Below are 21,688 nucleotides of genomic sequence, written 5' to 3' on the forward strand. Positions count from 1 at the left end.
GATGGGGTCTCGGGGGACCGGGCTGGAGGTGGACTGATAAGGCCCCACATTCCTGTAGACTGAACGCCATGCAAACGAGACCCCAATGGCCAGGCTTTCTAACAAGAGGCACTGGGCACTTCTGATCCCCTCCCCTCATCACTGAGGCTAGGAGCCGGCTCACTGGGCTGTGGAGGGCATGAAGCATCAGAGTGGTGGAGTGAGTTGCCCGGCCTGGGAGGTCTGGAGCCTAAGCCTGCATCTCCCCCAGCCACACACAAAGGCATCAGATTAAGTCACAGTGAAGAGTCCTGGTATCAGTACTGTTAACTGAGCCCCCTGCTGCCTACCTGAAGGTTGTCTCTCCTATCTGAGGAGCGCTAGTGTCATGTGACTTCACAGATGAAGAGGCAGACCCAGAGAGGTTGAGCAACTCGCCCAAGGCCACACAGTGGATGAGTGAGAAATGGGTTCCTCGTGTTTTCTGCTTGGGGCTGTTAAACCGCAGACTGCAGGCAACCCCCTCCACCATGGAGCGGGGAGTGGTCAGGGCACCCAGCTTGAGCCTGCAATGAGGCTATCTAAACCAGCTGGGCCAGGGCGATAGGCCCACGGGGTCCCTGTCCCCCGCCCCTCCAGCTCAGCCATGAGGATCTGGGCCATTTCTGCCTGAAAGGAGGAAGTGGTTTAGCCCGTGTCCTAGGACAGGAAAGGTGGGGCAGCCAGCATATATCTGGGGCTGGCTGATTCGTTAAGCACAGGTTCTCTACTCAGGGTCCACTATGTGTGTAGTTTTAGTTTTTTTAAATCAGTAAAAAATTAATACAATAATAATGAATATATAATAATGATGCCAGTGCAGTAATAAAATATAATTTCAAATGGTTTGGGGGGTTTTTGTTGTTAATCCTCACCCAAGGATTTTTTTTAAATACATTTTTTATTGATTTTAGAGAGGAAGGGAAAAGGAGAGAGAGATAGAAACAACAATGATGAGAGAGAATCATTGATCAGCTGCCTCCTGCACGCCCCACACTGGGGATCAAGCCTGCAATCCGGACATGTGCCTTGACTGGGAATCGAACCATGACCTCCTGGTTCATAGGTCGACACTCAAGCACTGAGCAATTCCAGCTGAGCTCAAGGATATTTTTCCATTGATTTTTAGAGATAGTGGAAGGGAGAGCGGAGAGGGAGAGAGAGAGAGAGAAAGAAACATTGATGTGACAGAGACACATCAATTGGTTGCCTCCCACAGGTGCCCCAAGGGGTTAGGTGGGGGAGGGGGGTGGCAGACGGGGATGAACCTGCTACCCAGGCACATGCTTTTTTTAAAAAATATATATTTTATTGATTTTTTACAGAGAGGAAAGGAGAGGGATAGAGAGTTAGAAACATCGATGAAGAGAAACATTGATCAGCTACCTCCTGCACACCCGCTACTGGGGATGTGCCTGCAACCAGGGTACATGTCCTTGACTGGAATCGAACCCGGGACCCTTCAGTCCACAGGCCAACGCTCTATCCACTGAGCCAAACCAGCCAGGGCCCAGGCACGTGCTTTTAATGAGGAAGTGAACCTATGACCCTTTGGTACATGGGCTGACACTCTAACCATTTAGCCACATCATTCAGGGCTGGGGTTTTTTTAGTTTAGTTTTTTGTTTGTTTTTTTGTTTTGTTTTGTTTACAAAAGTCAAAATGTGGCCCTGTGTTCACAGTGAGACTCAGACTACCCAGGCTCCATCCTGCCTCAGGCCCTTTGTGCAGCTCCCTCTACCTAATTTATTCTTTCTGCACCCCGCCCCCCCAATCAAGTTGGCTGCTATCTGCCCCCAGGTGCCCCTTCCGTTAGGCCCCTTCTGGGGGTTCTTGCAACCTCAGTTCCTGCTTCCTGGCCTGCTGTTTGCTTTGAAACAACATTGACAATTTCTTACTCTCTTCATTGCTCTCTAGATTGTAGATACTGGGAGGGTGGGGCTTGTGCCCGTCTTGGGGTCTCCTCTCTGTCCCCTCAGGATCTGGCACACATCAGATGCTCAGTAAAGGCTTGTCCAGATCTGAGTGGAGCAAGGGTGCCCCTCCACCTGCAGCTCAGCAGCTTCATTGGAGTGTGGACAGAGGGGTTGTCCTGGTCCCGCCCCAGGCTCACCTGCTTAAGGAAACAGGAACCGCCTGGGGCCCCGCCCTGCTGACGTGTGGACCCTGAACTGAAACTCAGGCACCTCCAGGCAGCACGGGCACAGCCAGAGCGAGGGCCTCGGCCTCGGCCACCCAGGGGTCTCCCAGGTATGTTCCCTGGGTGGGGACTCCTCAGTCAGCCACATGCCCACCTATGCTGGGTGAGGCTGGGCCCCTGAGAGTCTCAGCCCCAACCCAGTCCTAGAAGACAGAGCATGGGGTCCAGGCTGGGCCAGAGGGGGTGACGGGGCTGGCAGGACCAGAGAAGCATGAGCAATCTTTTGGAGGCACCAGGAGGTGACCATTGGAAAATGGAGCTGGAGGTGGGGAAAGAGCAGTTCTGGCTAAGAATAGCAACAGTGTGGAGGGGAAAGAGAACTGGATCGGCCCTAGTTGGTTTGGGTCAGTGGATAGAGCGTTGGCCTGCGAACTGAAGGGTCCTGGATTGAATTCCAGTCAAGAGCACATGCCTGGGTTGGGGCTCGATCCTCAGTAGAGGGCGTGCAGGAGGCAGCCAATCAATGATTCTCTCTCATCATTGCTGTTTCTATCTCTCCCTCCCTCTCCCTTCCTCTCTGAATCAATAAAAATATATTTTTAAAAAAGGAGAGAGAATGTAATCACTTTGGAGTAGAGCAGAGATGCTGTTAGGGGATGAGGAGGTGGGGAGGTGGGGAGGCTCCAGGGCCAGGGCCAGGAATTTGAAACTTAATGTGGCCTCACTCATCACTAAACCATCTATTCATCAGCACACATCCTGTACCCTCCACTGTGCTGATGCTGGGGACCCAGAAAAATCCAAAAGGATCTAGTCCGGGCCTAGACCCTGGGCACCCCTAATATAGGGGAGACAGACCCGACACAGACACTCCAGCTCCATGAGGCAAGGCTAGGCCAGAGGCAAGAATTGTGGGGAAGGTGGGGGACATAGAAGGGTGCCAGGGTTTTGTCCGGGGGAAGAGGCAGGAGAGCTGCATGGAGGAGGGGATATTTCTGCTGGGTCTTGAGGGGTAAGTAGGAGGTCTCCATTACCCCGGAATAGGTCCCTACTGGACGCATGGACTTTTATTATAAATACAGGTGTTTTGTGCTGGTCTCTACCAATCAATACCAATGTTGTGACTGGATCAGCCCTTGTGGCTCTTATTATGATTTCAAGATCCCTTGAAGCCATAGTCATCAGGAAACTTTAAACAAAAAATAAAAGGTTTATGTATTACTTAAGGACTTGGAAATTATACAGCACACCTGGGACCACTCAGCGAGGTCAGAGGTAGAGCAAGCGTGCACACAGGCAAGTAGCCCAAAGGGTCAATTATTGAAATCAACCGAGATCTCTAAAACAGTGGTTCTCAGCCTTCCTAATGCCCCGACCCTTTAATACAGTTCCTCATGTGGTGGTGACCCCCAATTTCATTGTTACAAATTGAACATAATGAAAGCATAGTGATTAACCACAAAAACAATATGTAATTATAAATGTGTTTGCCGATGGTCTTAGGCGACTCCCGGGAAAGGGTCGTTCAACCCCCAAAGGGGTCGCGACCCACAGGTTGAGAACCGCTGCTCTAAAACAAAGCAGCCGCAGCGGGGGAAGGCAGCTTGGCTCTTCAGTCGCGTGGCTGGCAATGTTTACTGGAGATTGCCATCGCTGAAATGGATGCCTCCGCAATCAAAGCTTAAGTCAGGCGCTCGCGTTACCAAAAAGAAAGAAAAACCCACACACACTGTCAGGGCTTACACGGCACTAGGTAAATACCATTATCCCCAAGTCGCAGTTGGAAATACAGGCACAGAGAGGTTCCGTGGACTTGCCCAAGATCACACAGCAGCTAAGTGGGGGAGTGAGGGTTTGAACCCAGGCTCCGATTGCAGGCTCGTAGCCACTTTGCCACCCTACCTTATTACACATTGCTTAATAGATTCAATTCCACTTGTCCCAGAATTCCTTTGGGTCGCTTCCTGAAGGGTGTGTTTGTCATGGGTCTTCTGGCAGGAGGAAGTCAATATTGACCGGGTTGGTCAACAGGGCCCCTCTCCGTGGAAACCGCCTGGTAACAATGACCTTCTAGGGCAGTGGTTCTCAACCTTCCTAATGCCGCGGCCCTTTAATACAGGTCCTCGTGTTGTGGTGACCCCCAACCATAAAAATATTTTCGTTGCTACTTCATAACTGTAATGTTGCTGCTGTGATGGATCGTCATGTAAATATCTGATATGCAGGATGTATTTTCATTGTTACAAATTGAACATAATTAAAGCATAGTGATTAATCACAAAAACAATATGTAATTATATATGTGTTTTCCGATGGTCTTAGGCGACCCCTGTGAAAGGGTCGTTCGACCCCCAAAGGGGTCGCGACCCACAGGTTGAGAACCGCTGTTCTACAGGGTTGAAAAATTAGATTGGGGGGGGCAGTTTGGGGTGAGTGAGAGGGTTCACCCAGCAGGGCACAGCCCTTCTGCTGGCTTTACACTAACTTCAGACTGTTTTGCAAATTGGTGCTGGTTTTTTTCTCTGTTTTCCAGCTCTGTGTCATTAGCTCACAAAGCCTAGTGGTACCTGAGCTTAAAATTATTGAGAATGGGTGTGAATTAACCATGCACCTGACACATTACAGCTGTGCCATTCATGGCCACCACGCCTGGTGGCACTGGTGGCAGAAGCAACTGTTTGGGGCACATCTCTGTGGTGTTTAACGCAACCCTGGCAACGCTTGATGGCACCCTCTGAGTGACCGCTATTTCTTTCATTCACTCATCATGTGGCCATCTCCACCTCCCACCAGGGACATTGGTAGTTACTTAGTATTTAAATAAATTCAGTTCTTAAATTTAAATACATGTATCTATAAAGACAATTTTCCAACACTTGCAGTAATGAAATAATAATATTCTTATTAATTCCCTTTTGTTCTCATTATTTCATTGTTTTTACTCTGACCTCCTTTTATTCTTATTATTTCATTTTATTCTTTTTTGTTTAGTTAATTCTCACCTGAAGATTTTTTTTCATTGGTTTTTAGAGAGAGAGGGAGCGAGGGAGGGAGGGGGAGAGAGAGAGAGATACATCAATGTGAGAGAGACACATCGATTGGTTGCCTCCTGCATGCGTCCTGACCAGGGCCGGGATAGAACCTGCAACCCAGGTGGTGCCCTTGACAGGGAATCCAACTCCAGACACACTGTGCGTGGGCCTACGCTCTATCCACTGAGCAACACCGGCCAGGGCTTTCCTTTTATTCTTTTATTCTTATTATCCTTGGAGGATTTTTGGAAGAAAATCGATAAGTGAACATACATAAAGTGCCAGCACATAGTAGGTGCTCAAGAAACACAAGCCAGTTTCAAGCCGGTTGCTCTGTCCAGCGCGGAGGACGTCTCCAAAGAGGAGGCACCATGAGCTGCGAGAATCAGGTAAAGACGGGAAGTGGACCAGGCCTGACTCTCTCTCCTCCTTCCTGCCCCCAGGTGCCAACCATCCCCCTCAGGAAGCCATGACAGAGGCCAGAAAGCTTCCCCCGCCGCTGCCCCCACGACTGTACTGGTTCGTGCAAACACAGCTGGGCCAGCTGGTCCAAGGAGGAGTCCCTTCGTGGTTCCATGGTGCCATCTCCAGACAGTGAGGACACACCCACACTTTCCACCCTGCCTTTCACCCTCTTTGTCTGCCCCCGCCTGGGCAGGTCTTCACTGTGCAATTCTGTGCTCAGCTCACCTACGTTTGTTAAGAGGATGAAAAGGGCTTTGGAGTTTCGGGCTTGAATCTTGTCTCCTCTGGACTTGCTGTGTGCCCTTGGGCAAGTTATTTTCCCTCTCTGGACCTTGGCTTTCTCTATACAAGTGGCCACGGGACAGAACCCCCTCCTCACCCACCCCCCCCAAACCCCTCGCTAGGCCAGGAATCACCAATCAGTGATGGCAGGACGCAGCCTCAGAATCCTTCTTAACACAGTGCCCCAAACAGCTCCTCTCAGTCTATCGGGTATAGGCTAACATGCACTTTCTACATTAGACTGAGCTCTGAGGAGATGAACAAACTCACCTACTTCGTCACCCCAGGGCCCGGCTCTAAATAAATGGCGAAAAGAACATGTATTGCCACCCTTGACATTTAGGAAATTGAGGGAACATTGCAAAAGGCAAGAGAGACAGAACTCGACATGGTTTCTGAGTTCTGGGGCATGCCAATAAGATACAATATGAGCCATACATTGCAATTTTAAAAATTCTAGTAGCTATATTAAAAGAAGCAAAGAGAAACAATTAATTTTAATCACATCTTTAATCACACAGTATATCCATGATATTATCATTTCAACAAGTAATTAATACCATATAAATCACTCATGAGACAGAATACACACGCCTCTATTTGTACTGCCTTTATTTATTTTTTATTTTTTTTAAATATATTTTACTGATTTTTTTTTTTTTACAGAGAGGGAGAGGGATAGAGAGTTAGAAACATCGATGAGAGAGAAACATCGATCAGCTGCCTCCTGCACACTCCCCACTGGGTATGTGCCCACAACCAAGGTACATGCCCTTGGCCAGAATCGAATCTGGGACCATTGAGTCCGCAAGCCGACGCTCTATCCACTGAGCCAAACTGGTTAGGGCATGCCTTTATTTTTTATAATTAAAAAAGGTTTAAGTTGCAATTGACATACCATATTATATTAGTTTCAGGTGTAGAACATAGTGATTACACATTTATATAACTTACGAAGCGATCGGCCCAATAAGTCTGGTTAACCACCTGACATCATATGTAGCTATTACAATATTTTTGACTATATTTCCTATGCTGTGTGCTGAGTCTTTAAAGTCTGGTGTGTATTGTGTGCTAAAAGCACAGCTTGATTCAGACCAGCCACATTTTGCTGTTGTTAATCCTCACCCAAGGACATATTTTCCATTGATTTTAGAGAGAGTGGAAGGGAGGGGCAGAGACAGAGAAAGAGAAACATCGATGTGTCCTGACACACATCGGGGCCGGGGATTGAGCCCCTCAGTCCATGGGCCGGTGCTCTAACCACTGAGCAACCGGCCGGGCAAGACCGGCCACATTTTAAGCACTCAGTAGCCACATGTGGGCAATGGCCCCTGGACTGGACAACAGGAGTCCAAAGGCTCCCCATAGAAGGCCACTCTCTGTGCACACCAGGAAATAGTAATAACGATAGTAATACAGTTTAGGGGTGCCGACTCTAAGTCCTTTATATAACTTTTGACTCCTCAAAACCTTAACTACAGTCATTCCCCAGTATCCCTGGGGATTGGTTCCAGGACCCCCCCACGGACAGCAAAATCTGCGGATGTTCAAGTTCTCTCTATAAAATGGTGTAGGTCCAGGCATACAGTCGGCCCTCCACATCCATGGATTCCCAACCTCGGACCAAAAATACTAGACAGAGGGCCAGTTTGTATATTTATTGGAAAAAATCTGCTTGGACCTGGCAGGTCAGCTCAAGGGTCAAGTGTACTAATGGTGAACAATTCGAAAGCTCGCACCCTGCGGAAGTTGTCATGCTGCTCGCATTTTGTCTGTCCTCACATTGGCCCTGGGAGTGAGGGTTTCCTGTCCCCTTGAGGAAGCTCAGGTCAGAAAGGGACTGACCCCCCCGGGGGTCACACTGTGAATGAACAGCAGAGCTGGGTTTTGAGCTCAAATGCATCTGGAAACAGCTGTTGCTTTGTTACCTGTCGTACTCAGATCCACCCAAAGGTGCCTTCCTGAGTGGATTCCAGGCATCGGAAGGCAGGCAGGGGCTGTGGGCCCTGGGGCCGAGGTCATCAGAGGCCTTCGCCACCTCTGGGGGACACCTGAATAGTCCAAAGTCTGAAACAACCAAGAAAACAATTTTGTTTTCGGTTGTTGTTCAGTCCTGGAAGGACTGGGCAGTACACTGGGCGGCGAGACCTCAGCCATCTCTCACCTGTGTGTGCCTTTCCAGGGACGCAGAGAATTTGCTGGAGTCGAAGCCACTGGGATCCTTTCTCATCAGAGTCAGTCACAGTCACGTGGGCTACACACTCTCCTACAAGTAAGGTCTGGGCTTGGGGACAGGGGGGCTCCAGGCTTCCTTGGAGGGGGGCAAAGGGGGCTTCATATCACAGGTTTCAAGAGCAACTGGTAGGACGTTCTGGACTGATCTGGCTGAAGAGTGAGCAGCTGCAGGTCTGGCTGGATCCAGCAGACTTGGGTCTGTGGTCACTAAGACTGTGTGTCTGAGAACAGGAGCTGCCAGAGGCCTGAGAGCGGACTGCCCTTTCTTTTCCCTAACCATCCACCTCCCTTCTGCCGTCTGCTTGGCAACACTCTGACTCCACTAAGGAGAATGTGTTGGAAACTCAGGGCAGTCCAGCTACTTGAGGCCTCAAAGCCTGATCCGGCATCCCAGTCAGAGGATTCAGCAGAACAAACTACTTTTTGAAAGAATTCCAGGCCAAAGGAATGAAAAAAAAACAAAAACAAAAAACCCAACGGTTCCATTACAGAATTACCCACAGTGGGAAAACCTTAGGACCTGAGTCAAACAGTACAAGGCTCGGTTCTGCTACTTACACACTGTAGCCTTGAACAAATTACTCAACCTTCCTGTCCCTCCCTCAAAGTCCTCATCTCTAACAGAGGATGCTAAAATTAATTGTCTTGACGTGAGGATTAAAAGCACGTAGGCCATTCATAAATGCACCCATTCATGAATGGAGCAGAGTGCCAGGCACCCAGCCTCTGGCTGAAGCCTGATCAGATTTTCATGATCATTTCTATTGATCATTTACCCCTAGCCAGGCACCCAGCTAAGCTTTTCCTGCAGTTCCTTGTTTCATCTTCACAAGAACTCCTGAGGTCAGTCTTCGTAGCCCCATGTTATAGAAGGGGAAACTGAGGCACCGTGCTGTTAGGCACCTACCGAATGTCACATGGCTAATGAGTAGAGAAGCTTACATAGGAACCTGTGAGGTCGGGCTGCAGCCCTGATGCTGCCAGTTCAAGGACTTGGGGTGGGGGGCGCGGGGGGGGGGGGGATGAAATGAGGGAGCAGGTTGTCCCAACCCTGGCAGTGTCTCTGCAGAGCCCAAAGCTGCTGCCGCCACTTTATGGTGAAGCTCCTGGACGATGGGAGCGTGCTAATCCCCGGGGAGGAGAAGGCCCACGCCTCGCTGGACGCCCTGATCACCTTCCACCAGCAGCAGCCGATGAGGCCACATGGGGAGCTGCTGAAGCTGCCCTGTCCGCAGGTGAGGGTTGGGACCTGGGTGGGCAGTAGTTGTCTTCCCAGGGGCTAAGCCCTCCAGCTCCCCCCAGTCCCCTTCAGCCTCTTGTGATTCTGCGTCTGGCCCCCCACGGCCCCACTCCTCCTGGTCCTCGTTTCCCCTCAGGCTGATGTTTTTATAAGGTTTCACGTGTGCGAGGTATAACCCTAGCCCAGAGGTCGGCAAACTGCGGCCCCTTGAGTGTGGCTCTTCCACAAAATACCACGTGCGGGCGCGCATGTACAGTGCGATTGAAACTTCGTGGCCACACTCAAGGGGCCAAAGAGCCGCATGTGGCTCGCGAGCCGCAGTTTGCCGACCACTGCCCTAGCTGATCTATAGGACTAGCATAAGCCCCAGTGGACGGGCCTGTGCCCTCAGAAGCTGCTGTGGGCAGGGCAGACCTCATTATAACGGTTTATGGGCAGGGCCGAGGCCAGTGATGGCGAACCTTTTAAGCTCGGCGTGTCAGCATTTTGAAAAACCCTAACTTAACTCTGGTGCCGTGTCACATATAAAAATTTTTTGATATTTGCAACCATAGTAAAACAAAGACTTATATTTTTGATACTTATTTTATATATTTAAATGCCATTTAACAAAGAAAAATCAACCAAAACAATGAGTTCGCGTGTCACCTCTGACACGCGTGTCATAGGTTCGCCATCACTGGCCTAGGCCCACAATGCACTCCGTGGAGCTTGCCTTATTACAGGTTTGTGGGTCAGAGCAGCTCCTGAGCTCCAACTCCCAGGGTCTGGGGACCCCAGCCCCGTCCCTATCCCCCTCCTTGGGGCTGAGCTGCAGGTCCCCTCTGTCCGCAGAAGGATCCAGCAAACGTGGATTATGAGGATCTCTTCCTTTGTTACAACGCACTGGCTGAGGAAGCTGCCAGTCCCGCCCCTGGTCCCAGTGAACAACAGAAACCTTCTTCCCATCCAGTGGCTGCCCCTAAGGAGGTATGTGACAGAAAGCTGGCACCTCCAACCGGGGGGCAGGGGCAGGAGCAGAGGTGGCCAACAGCTGCCAGAGGCTTTTAGAATGAAGGTAAGATCCCGTAGCTCCGAGCTTAAAACCTTCCAGTGATTTCCCAAGGCACCAAGGTTAGAATCCTGACTGCAATCTCAGTTCCTCCTTCTGCCCATCACCAGCCCAGCTTCAAGCAACCTCAGGGCCTTTGCACGTGCTGTGCTGTATGCTCTGCCCCACATTTCCCAGGCCTGGCTTCTCCCATCAGTTCTTCAAGCGTCTCCCTCCCATCTCCAGACCAAAAGTACTCCCCCCACCACCTTCTCCAACCCATCACCCTATTTATTTGCAACATAGCACTCCTCGAAATTTGAAGTCTTGTTTACTTATGGGTTTTCATGTTTTCTGTCTGCCCACCCCCTCCGTTATCACCACTTAGGGGTGAGGGAGCTGGGGTATTTATCCTCCAAATTTCCTCAGTCATTGGTCAAATACTATTCCTGGGAGATTTGATTCTCTGGCACTTCTGGTCTGCCATGTGGACGCAGTGGGCACTGGTGGCCAGAGAAGGCCCCAGGCAGAGTCCCTGCCGTTGGCATTTGGGAGTGGAGCTGGGAGCAAAGAGGATATGAGTGGGCCTGGCCAGTTTGGCTCAGTGGATAGGACATCGGCCTATGGACTGAAGGGTCCCAGGTTCAATTCCAATCAAGGGCACGTAGCTTGGTTGCAGGCTCCATCCCCGGCCCTGGTCAGGGCATGTACGGAAGGCAACCAATCGATGTCCCTCTCTCACATCAATGGTTCTCTCTCTCTCTTTCTTTCTCTCTTTCTCTCTCTCTCTCTCTCTCTCTCTCTCTCTCTCTGTCTCTCCCTCTTCCTTCCACTCTCTCTAAAAAAAATCAATGAAAAATATCCTCAGATGAGCATTAACAAAAACAAAACAAACAAACAAACAAATAGGAAATGGCCCGGCTGGAGTGGCTCAGTGGTTGAGCATCGACCTATGAACCAGGAGGTCACGGTTCAATTCCCAGGCAGGGCACATGCCTGGGTGCGGACTCAATCCCCAGTGGGGCGTGCAGGAGGCAGCCAATCAATGATTCTCTCTCATCATTGATCTCTCTCTCTCTCTCTCTTTCCCTCTTCCTCTCTGAAATCAATAAAAAACATATTAAAAAACAAAAAGAGGATATGGGTGGGCCACCAACAGCCTCTGCGACACGTGCCAGGCACTTGTCCTGAACGGGGGAGCCCAGGGGTCAGCACACTCCCGCCTGAGCGCCACCTGCCTGCTGTGTGTGGCCTTCGAGGCCCCGGCCCTCAGAAGCTGCGATGGGAGAGACAGTTATGTGCTTAAATGCTTGAGACAGTTAATAGTTCACGGCTCGTGAAAATCAGAGGAAACTCAGATTTCCGTGTCCATAAAGTTTTATTGGAACCCGGGCCCACTCGCTGGACAACAGCAGAGCTGAGCAGTGAGACAGACTGGAGGGTCTGTTTGCTCCCGGACCCTTCACAGAAGAGGTTTGCTGACTCCTGGGGAGGGCGTGAAGCCGGTGACAAAAATGGAAAGGATGGGGCCCGAGGTTAGGTTTGGGGGTTCACATGGGGACGTTTCTCGGCCCTGGGGCGTCTGGGTGCAGCCCAGGTCCCAGTGTCCGGGGCAGTCAGAGTGCTGGGGGGAGGAGGGGTGCTGGCCCAGGTCTCACCGGCCCTCGGTTTCAGGCCTCTGCAAAGCCAGTCGCGCTCCACTGGCAGAAGGAAAGGACGCCGTCGGCAGCGGTGGACAGAGCGCCCGCGGAGGCAGCTGCTTCCTCCTGCCCCCCGAAAGCCCCGCTGGAGGAGGCCTGCCAGAAACTCTGGAGGAACCTCAGGACCCTCCCGCAGACGGGCAAGAAGGTCCATCAGCAGCTGAAATCCCACCTGGCAACCGTGAGCTTGTCATCACTCCGGGACCCCGAGCGATCGGAGGTGACTCACGGCTCAGCGACAGGAGCGGATGATGCGGTCCCCGAGAACGTCTACACGGAGCCCTTTGTGGCCACGGCACCCTCAAGCCCCTCACAGCCTCAGGCTCGGAAAGACAGAGGGGATTCCTCCAAGAAGGCCTCGAGGTCAGTCAGCTGGAGCGAGGTGACCCCGAGGACCAGGGGTTGGCACCAAGCAATAGCGAGGGCCCTGTCCTCACAGGTGTCCAAATCAGAGCCCAAGGGCTTGGCGGAACCCCAGGAGGACTGTGTCCCCGAGGAGTACCGCCCACCGCCACCCTTTGCCCCTGGGTACTGCTAGCGAAGAGGTCCGCCCTGGCTCTGGGACCCTGGGTGCCAGGGGCTGCTCACACCGGGACCCCTTGCCTTCCACCCACCAGCCCTCTGGGGCCTGAGAAATGTAATAGAGACGATCCTTAGGTCTGGCTCTGCAATTGCCAGGGTGGCCTGGTTATGTGAAGAAGAAGAATCAGTTAATAAGTTACAGCAAGGCTCTGGGGCACCTACTGTGTGCCAGTCCCACACTGAGACTCTCCGTGTCCATTCTTTCCTTTTACTCCTGCCTCTGAGCAGGCCCATCAGGTAGGCACCTCCTGCACATTTCAAAGAAGAGCCAGGTTCCGAGAGGAGGAGAGGCATGGTCAACGTCTACCGGTCACAGTCTACGGGTGTGAGCGCCAGGGTTGGAAGTCACGTCATTTGGAGCCCTTTTGCCCACAACCCCTGCACCCAGGCTCAGCTCTCCCTTCTGGACACGGCCTCCCCGCCCAACCCTCTCCCTCCCCGCCAGGTTCTCATGCAAATGAAAGAGATGAGACTTGTGGAGGGCTTGGTGCACACCATCAGCTTTAGGAGAAGCAAATGTGTCCTTTGCTTTAAAAAGGGAGAGGCAGCCCGGGACTGTGGTGGACTCTGCAGGGGGAATCCTGGGCTGCACGGCTGTATGGCCTTTGGCGAGTCACTAGATCTCTCTGGGCCTATTTCCTCGTCTGGAAAATGGGGAGAAGAGTAAGACTGTCCTCTTGTTCAGGACGAAGCAGTAGGATTATGTAAATCCTAGGGCTTTGGTGCATAGTAGGTGCTTTGGGTGCACAGGAGGAGTTTAGGGTGGGAGTGGGCTCCCTAGAAATGCTACACAGTGGGGGGGTCTGGAAGGTCCCTGGGGCTGCTCTCGGTTGTCCCACTCGGAATGACCACTGTTTGGACTGACTGGGGCCACAGATGGGGCCCCTGGGGTGGTCGCTGATAGAGTGGGTGTGGGGGTCCCCAAATCCAGACTGTAGAGGTCTGGGATGTGGAGTGAGCTGGGCCAGGGGTCAAGCCCTCCTCTGTCCATGACTTGAGGTGGTCTTGGGCAAGTCATTCTGTTCCCTCTGAATGAAGGGGCTGGTTCTCGGCCAGCCCTGCTGGGAACCAATGAGATGGCAGAAGGGCGGGTGCTTCATAAACTTGAGAGTACTGTGCCCGTCTCAGTGAGTGGCCCTCCTGGCACCCCCGCAGAGGCCTCTCCTGGCAGCTTGAATAAATAAGCAAGGAGTTGCCCGGCTGGCGTGGCTCAGTGGTTGAGCATCGATCTATGAACCAGGGGGTCATGGTTCAATTCCTAGTCAGGACACATGCCTGGGTTGTGGGCTCAATCCCCAATGTGGGGTGTGCAGGAGACAGCCAATCAATGATTCTCTCTCATCATTGATGGCTCTCTCTCTCTCTCTCTCCCTCTCTCTGAAATCAATAAAAAATATGTTAAATAAATAAATAAATAAATAAATAAGGAGTTAAACCTTCAGGCCCTTTGAAGAATTCAGGGATTGAGGAAAAAGGGGACTAGGGTTTGGGGGCCCCTGGGGTGGGACAGCATGCCTCATTTGCACACCTCATCTCTGCTCACCAAACGCACAGCCACGCACCCCCAGCCTTCACAGTGGGGGAAAGATCTAGACGTCAACTCTTCCTTGTTCAGTCAGGGAGTTGGTAGCCCAGAGGGGGGGCAGCCACACCCAGGGTCACACAGGAAGAGCAGAGGTGAGCTCCCAGGTCTCCTCCCTCCCATCCACCAGGCTCGGAAGGTGTGACTCAGTGATGTGTTTATTCGTAGAGTCCAGTTTCTATAGTGGGAGGAGGGTCACCCTGCCCTCCTCTGGCCCGGCTCCTCCTCCGTGGTCCTCAGATGCGGATGTGGAAGGTGCTGTGTGCAGAGAGGCCAGGATCAGTGTCATCAGGCAGAGGGCCGCCCTCCTGCATCTTCCCCCCAACACTCCTGCTGGGAGCCCCCAGGCCGGCCAGTAGCCACACGGGAAGACGGGCCTCCTCCTCCAGAAGCCCTCGGCTGTGGCTCTCCTGACCCCCTCCCCCCGGGGTTGGGAGCAGATCTCTGAATCAGTTCACATTCAGACTTGCTGTAGGACTCTGAGTGAGTGGCTGCCCCTGTCTGGGCCTCAGTTTACTCCCCTGTGAAGTGGGGATGATAGCTGTCTCCCCTTCGTAGGGCTGCACTGAGGGCTGAGAGCGGGACACACAGAAGGTGTCATTATTCGTGTCTCCATCTGCCAGGAGACCAGCCTTGCTTATCCAGGGCAGAGAAAGGAGGCCCTCGGTGCATGTAAAGACACCACCAATAAGAACAGCCACACCAGCAACCACAGCACAGCTATTGCGCACCTACTGAGTGCCAGGCACTGCTTTAAATTTGTTTCACGGACTAACTCGGGGGCCAGCCAACATTTTTTCTGGAAAGGGCCAGATAGTTGAAATGCCCATGACTAAACTCTGCCTCATAAATTGAAAGCAGCCATAGACAATCTGTACACAAAAGGGCATGGCTGTGTGCCAGCAAAACTACTGAATGACCTGGAAATGTCAATTCCATGTCACTTTCGTGTGTCATGGAGTATTATTGGTCTTTGCAGCCCCCCCCCCCCCGCCCCCCGCAACCATTTAAAAGTGCAATTTAAAAACGATTCTTAGCTCATTGGAGATACAAAAAACAGGTGGTGGACCACCTCCTGTACTAACTCATGCAACCCTTGCGATCCACCCTACAGTGGGGGCTCTGATTCTCCCCAGGGCTGCCAAATACAGTTGTGCACACTGTTCACTGCAAGGTGTTCAGGCAAGTAGGGCTGAAGTCCACCCATGGTCCGTCCACTCATCCAAAGAGCTGTGACCCCCCACAGGAGGAGCCCTGGGGCTCCTCATTATCCCGGGCTTAAAGGTGCAGGGACTGAGGCCAGGGAGGTTGGGAAAGTTCCCCAAGCTCACAAATGAAGGAAGGAAGGAACTTTCACCAACGGAGTCTATGAACTAGTTCCAGAAGATTCTTTCTCACACGTGGAAATGGGCTGTGTGGGGCGGCAAGAAGGGTCACCTGAGGAAGTCGGGCGCCCGCAGGATCATGTTTTGGAAGTCTTCCAGGGACAGCCGCCCATCGTGGTCCCCGTCGGCCTCGTCCAGCACCTTCTCGCACACCAGGCTCACCTCCTCAGCGCTCAGCTCGCCCCGCGTCAGCTTGGTCACCGTCTGCTCCAGGTCCCACATACAGATGTAGTCATCGTTGTTGAAGTCTGCACAGTAGAATGGATGGAGACGTGGGGTAGGCAGACAGCGGGTGGCAGGCAGGCCAGGCCAGCAGGGGCATATCTTTCCCCCTCCATATTACAGAGGGGGAAACTGAGGCCAGACCCTCAGAGATAAACTGTGTCTTGCTTTGAATTGGGCAGGGACAAGTTCATTCATTCGTACATTCAGCAAGTACTTGTTGAGCACGTATGATGTGCCAGGTAATATGAAACCTTTTTCATTCATTCATCACTCAACAAGTATTTATTGAGCACCTATTTTGTGGCAGGCACTGTGGTAAATTTTCATTCATTCATTCATTCATTCATCCATTCAAGTATTTATTGAGCACTTAGGTACCAGGCACCATGATAACTGTTTTTCATTCACTCACTCACTCAACAGGTATTTATGTAATGCCTACTATGTGCCAGGCCCAGGAAACAGATGGCGAACTAAACAGACACTGTTGCTGCCCTGGGTCTCCTCAGAGAGAAAGTCAACAAGAAGTGAGCAGATCAATGAACAAGAAATGAAGCAGCATTATCCCATGCTAGGGGAGAAACAAAATGGGGGTTGGAGAACCACTGGGGGGTGGGGGCTACTTTTGACCAAGACTTCAAGATAAGAAGGAGCCAGGAGAAAGGTGTCCTGGGCAGAGGAGAGAGCAGAGGCAAAGGCCTGGAGGCAGAAAGAGCTTGGTGTGTTGGAGAAAGAGCGAGGCCGGTGGGGCTGGAATTGAGTGAGCAAGGAGGTGAGGTCGGGAGGTATGGGGTGGGTGGAAGACAGGACCAGGTTGGGCTTTGAAGCCCTTGGGGAGACACTGTGACAGCAGGGCAGCCTCTGGCCCTGGGGCTGGTCTTGTTTCCACTCCCCACCGCGCAGCCCTTACCGCCGGCCCTGCACACACCATAGATTTTGAAAGCATAGTAGGCCTTGAGGTCACGGGGAGCCATTTCACTCATCACAGAAAACATGTCCAGGAAGTTGTTCAAGGTCATGTGGCCGTCCCCGTCCTCGGAGAAGACCTGGGCAATCCTCAGGCGGAACGGGTTGTCCTGGGAACAGGAAGCGGGGAAGCCATCACTGATTAGCCTCTCAGGCTCCAGGTGGTCTCCCTCTCGGCAACCACCTTCTTGGGAACCTCCAAGTGCTCCCCCCCCCCCCGCCCCACACACACACACCAAGACTCCCTCCCTCTCATGGTCCCTGGAAAGGACTTCAGGCACTTCTACTCTCTGCCCCTGGGATCTGGGTGGTGCTGCCCCTACTTCAAGCTACAGAGGCAGCCACATGACCCTGGTAAGGACTATCAGAGATTTGCATTCACCTGGTAACCGAGATTGACTCTGGGATAGGCATGTGACTTAAACTGGCCAACCAGAAGCTGCCCTGGGATGTTTTTTGAAAAATTGGGATGAAAGGGCCTGCTTTCTGCTGGTTGCAGAGCCAACAGGAGGAAATCTGGGCACTAGGAATTCCCTTCATTATCTCAAGAGGAAGGGCTGATTGAGACTGAAGCCTCTCCCTGGGGGAGCTGAGAGGTGGAAGAGGATTCCTGAGCCCATCCTCAGCGACCCTGGTTCTAGCTGTACGGATGGATTTTTTTGCTCATGTGATCGAATCCATTCTGTTCCTCTTGAATGAGGTTTTTGTCCTTGATGATACAAGAATCTCTATGCACAGTCACTCACTCCACAAGTCCCTTTTAGAGACACAAACCATGTGTTGAATATCCAGCTGAGACAAACTTGCATGTAGCGGTTCCTACCATGAACAGACCTAATGTTCCCTGAGTCCTTGCCACCCAACAGGCCTTGTACTAAGCCCTTTACCTGCATTATCTTATCTCATCCTCCCAACAACCCAGGGTTTGAATCCTACCTGTCATGTCCTGGCTGTGTGGCCATGAACAAGTGTCTTAAACTGTCTGAACTTCGGTTTTCTCATCCATAAAATGGGAATAATTGCAGCACTCACCTTGTAGGAATGCAGCAAAGGACATCGCTACCATTTTCCCTGCCCGCCCATTGCCTAAGCATACCTTCAGCTCAGGCATGGTGCCAATGAGCTCGTACGGCACCTTCACGTCAGGGCAGCTGGTGTAGTCGAGGGGGACGAGCTGGGGGGCCAGGTCCTGGTAGCGATAGAAGAGCCTGGTGTAGGGATGGAAACACCGGGAAGGGTGGGAAGGCGATGGGAGGAAGAGGACTTGATGCTCCTCTCTCACTTGCAGCTGCTCACTCCATGCTGCAAGATGCTGGGTTCCTAGGACCCATCAGCCCTGGACCCAGCCTTCAGGCACACAGGCCCCTCTATCTCCCCGGGGTCACAGCCAAGGTAGAAAGAGGGCTCTGTGGCCACAGACAATGGGACGGTGAGGGCTTGGGGCTGGGGGTGGGGGTGGACGTAGGGGGACAGGCTGGAGGGGGTCAATAGGGGAAAATAGGAGACATATGTAATACTTTCAAAAAAGAAAGAGGGCCCTAGAGCTCAGGGAGACATGAGTGGGGAAAGCAAGCCAGGGAGGAGGAAGGACTTCCTGAAGGAGGAGGCATTGGTGCTGGGCTTTGAAGCAGGAATAGGAGCTCACCGCATAGACAGGGTGGGCAAAAGGGAAAGTGCTTAAGGTCATTGCACAACAAGCATCTGGAGACTCTGAGCCAACCTGTGAATCTCTGGACACCATCACATTATTGGCAAGGTCATGCCTCTAAAGATCCCCATCCTCACGCTTTGCTTTTCTCCCTCCATAACGAGAAGCAGGGTTCCCTCAAGGGAGCAGAGCAAAGACAAAGGCTAAAATTCAGGTTTTTGAGAGGGTGACTGAAATGCACTTTGAAAAACACCAAATGACATACACACTGCCTAGTGGGGGGGCGGGCAGCTCTCCACGCTGATGACCTCACCTGGTGATGCCATACCTTCACGGGGGAGCATGCTGAGCAGCAGCCTTGTAGAGACCCTCCTTGATGAGCTAGAGGTCCCCACGCTTCTAGGGACTGTCCCGGAAGCGGACAGGAGTCCCTGGGTCAAATGACCACTAGGAACTCAAGGAGGGAGTGTCTGGAATTCAGTCATGACCACCCAGTTCCTTATTTGGGTCCCCTCAGGGAACAACCTGAGTTTGGGTTTCTGTATGGACTTGAGCAAGTCCCTCTAATCCAGTGGTTCTCAACCTTCTGGCCCTTTAAATACAGTTCCTCATGTTGTGACCCAACGATAAAATTATGTTCGTTGCTACTTCATAACTGTAATGTTGCTACTGTTATGAAGCATAATGTAAATATCTGATGTGCAGGATGGTCTTAGGCGACCCCTGTGAAAGGGTCGTTCGACCGCCAAAGGGGTCTCGACCCACAGGTTGAGAACCGCTGCTCTGATCCTCTGAGCTTCAGTTAGTCTGTCTGACAAATGAGAAGCTTGGGACAGATGACAGGTCAGCCCTCAAACTCCTTGGGACTTGGCCCATCTGCCAAGCCAGGGCCAGCCGCCCCCGTTCCAGCCTCAGTTTCCCATCAGTAATTCGATAACGATGGCCAGGGTGACCCTGCGAACTGTCCTCGCCCAGACAATGGGGCTCACTCATGAAAGGTGTGCCCATCAATAATGGATGCCCTGTGCCCACATAATTGGACCCTTGGCCTCGATCACTCTGCAGCCAAACCCTGGGAAGCTTGGGTTTCACAGCTCCAAGTCCTGGTCGGGGCCTCTGGACGATGGCACCAGGGGCCAGGCGGTGATGTGGGATACCCATCTATGCCTGTCTCGCTCACGCCGCTGGGGACTTGCAGCAGGCTCAGGGTGCCTCCCGCAGCCTCACCTTGAGGCCAACCCCAAAGCCCAGAGCTGGCTGTGGACGCTGCCTCTGGGCTCCCAGCCTCCAGTCCCAGCCTCTTCCCATTGGCCTCAGGGGGGCCTCCTAACATGCTGATCTGTCTCTCCCCTGCCCACACCCTCCCCATGGCTCCCTGCCACCCTTGGAGGAAAGCCTAAGCTTGTCAGCCTAGAGGCATGACAATATGACCAGATGTGACTTCTCAGCCTCCCTATCTCTGCCTCCATCTACTGAACGTTCATTATCACTCTGCGGTGAAGCATTGAGTCTTGTCAGATTGCAAACATCCTCCGGCAACCAACGACAACGTATAGAAAGTTGTGTCCAGGTCTTCCTCCCTTCATCCCCAGACTGACCTCATGATTTCCTTCCTTGTGAAGAAGGTGCAGTCCTGCGGAGAGAGATGGTAACTTGGCCCAGACCCTACCCGGGGGGCCTCCTTCCTCCTCCCCCTCCCCCCCATTCTCATTTCTGCCGATGCCGCACACAGGAACCCCTGTGACTGCACACCCAGGACCAAGGGATGCTGTCCCCATCCCTCAGGCCAGGAATCCAAGGCTGACGAACGCACTGACGGCCCCACTCATCACTCCTACCTGATACTCTTCCAACTGCTCATGGGTGAAGACTGTTTGCTTGTTGCCCATGGTGAAGGCCACTGCCAAGAACAGGCTCCAGAAACCCCGAGTCTCCTCAATGCCACCCAGTTACCAGGCTGCCACACACCAGTGTCTGAGAAAAATCGCCCTGCCCTGGCTGTCACCCGCCCACCCGCCCCATCACCCCCAGCCTGGGGGAGACTCAAGTTACAGCCAAGCTCTTTGGACAACAGCCTGAGTATGTCCATGGTCACCAGGGCAAGGAGAAGGGCTGTGGGAGGTCACAGAACCTCAGACCACATCTGCCACCACCGGGTGAGCCTGCGAGCAGGGGATACCTTCCAGAGACAGCGTGGTGGGAAGGCGGCAAGCATACCCCAACTCAAATACCAGTTCTCCAACCACTGGCTGTGTGGCCTCAGGCCAGTCACCTGACCTCTCTGAGCCTTATTTTATAAGGCGGAAATTACTTTAATACCTACCACATAGAATTCTGAAGATACTAGTGGTCATTATTGCAACCAAAACAGCCAAACGAGATGAACAAGCTCCAAGATCTGCTGCACAATATTGCACCAATAGTCAACATTAATGTACTGTACACTTAAAAATTTCTTAAGCCGGCTGGTGTGGCTCATTGGTTAAGCATTGTCCCATGTACCAAGAGGTCGCTGGTTGGGTTCCAGTCAGGGCACATGACCAGGTTTCAGGCTTGTTCCCCAGTAGGGGGCATGCAGGTGGCAGCTGATTGATGTTTCTTTCTCATTGATGTTTCTATCTCTCTCTGCCTTCTCCCTCTCCATTCCTTTCTCTCTAAAACTCAAGTAAAAAAACATATTAAAAAATTTCTTAAGAGGATAGATCTCATGTTAAGTGTTCTTATCACAAAAAAATAAAATAAAATAAAAACATGCAACTAGCCCTAACCGGTTTGGCTCAGTGAATGGAGCGTCGGCCTGTGAACCGAAGGGTCCCAGGTTTGATTCCAGTCAAGGACATGTACCTTGGTTGCAGGCACATCCCCAGTAGGGGGTGTGCAGGAGGCAGCTGATTGATGTTTCTCTCTCATCGATGTTTCTGGCTCTCTATCCCTCTGCCTTCCTCTCTGTAAAAAAATCAATAAAACAAACAAACAAACATGCAACTATCATGTGATCCAGCACTTGCACTCTTGGGCAGGCCCAAATAAAGGAAAATATATGTTCACACAAAAACCTGTAACAGCCCCAAGTGGGAAACACCGATATGTACTCTCCACTTATGTACTCTCCAAATATGTTATTGCCCTGGCCGGGTTGCTCAGTGGTTAGAGTA

General features: G+C 52.1%; 2 protein-coding genes across 4 annotated transcripts; one reads left to right on the top strand and one right to left on the bottom strand.

Annotated features, from left to right (window-relative positions):
- Positions 1 to 2,237: 2,237 nt before the first annotated feature.
- On the top strand, positions 2,238 to 14,151 carry HSH2D (hematopoietic SH2 domain containing). Of its 2 annotated transcripts, XM_070416298.1 has the most exons (7): positions 2,238 to 2,268; positions 5,634 to 5,784; positions 8,123 to 8,212; positions 9,245 to 9,410; positions 10,250 to 10,384; positions 12,120 to 12,508; positions 12,956 to 14,151. In XM_070416298.1, the coding sequence occupies exons 2-7, from the start codon at positions 5,660 to 5,662 to the stop codon at positions 12,966 to 12,968; spliced, it is 918 nt and encodes a 305-aa protein (XP_070272399.1). In that variant the 5' UTR covers positions 2,238 to 2,268; positions 5,634 to 5,659; the 3' UTR covers positions 12,969 to 14,151. The 2 variants fall into 2 exon arrangements, with proteins under 2 accessions (XP_070272399.1, XP_070272398.1); XM_070416297.1 differs by having other exon boundaries at positions 12,120 to 14,151.
- A 394-nt stretch (positions 14,152 to 14,545) lies between these two features.
- CIB3 (calcium and integrin binding family member 3) lies at positions 14,546 to 20,422 on the bottom strand. 2 transcript variants are annotated; one of them, XM_070414043.1, is made up of 6 exons: positions 20,372 to 20,422; positions 20,132 to 20,166; positions 17,982 to 18,093; positions 16,848 to 16,995; positions 15,747 to 15,942; positions 14,546 to 14,567 (listed from the first exon to the last, which is right to left on the bottom strand). In XM_070414043.1, exons 1-6 carry the CDS (start codon positions 20,420 to 20,422, stop codon positions 14,546 to 14,548), a joined length of 564 nt encoding a protein of 187 aa, XP_070270144.1. The 2 variants fall into 2 exon arrangements, with proteins under 2 accessions (XP_070270144.1, XP_070270146.1); XM_070414045.1 differs by lacking the exons at positions 17,982 to 18,093; positions 20,132 to 20,166.
- Between the last annotated feature and the right edge of the window lie 1,266 nt (positions 20,423 to 21,688).

Source organism: Myotis yumanensis, unplaced genomic scaffold (assembly GCF_028538775.1).
Source record: "Myotis yumanensis isolate MYYU_CA2020_CCGP unplaced genomic scaffold, mMyoYum1.0.hap1 SCAF_5, whole genome shotgun sequence".
NCBI classification, from domain to species: domain Eukaryota; kingdom Metazoa; phylum Chordata; class Mammalia; order Chiroptera; family Vespertilionidae; genus Myotis; species Myotis yumanensis.

Excerpts from the sequence above, each read along its gene's own strand:
- HSH2D (XM_070416297.1), top strand. The coding sequence starts at position 5,660 with ATGACAGAGGCCAGAAAGCTTCCCCCGCCGCTGCCCCCACGACTGTAC. Across the intron at positions 8,213-9,244 it reads GGCTACACACTCTCCTACAA|AGCCCAAAGCTGCTGCCGCC; the intron begins GTAAGGTCTGGG and ends GTGTCTCTGCAG. Across the intron at positions 9,411-10,249 it reads TGAAGCTGCCCTGTCCGCAG|AAGGATCCAGCAAACGTGGA; the intron begins GTGAGGGTTGGG and ends CTCTGTCCGCAG.
- CIB3 (XM_070414043.1), bottom strand. The coding sequence starts at position 20,422 with ATGGGCAACAAGCAAACAGTCTTCACCCATGAGCAGTTGGAAGAGTAT. Across the intron at positions 20,167-20,371 it reads AGCAGTTGGAAGAGTATCAG|GACTGCACCTTCTTCACAAG; the intron begins GTAGGAGTGATG and ends CTCTCTCCGCAG. Across the intron at positions 16,996-17,981 it reads GCACCATGCCTGAGCTGAAG|GACAACCCGTTCCGCCTGAG; the intron begins GTATGCTTAGGC and ends TCCTGTTCCCAG.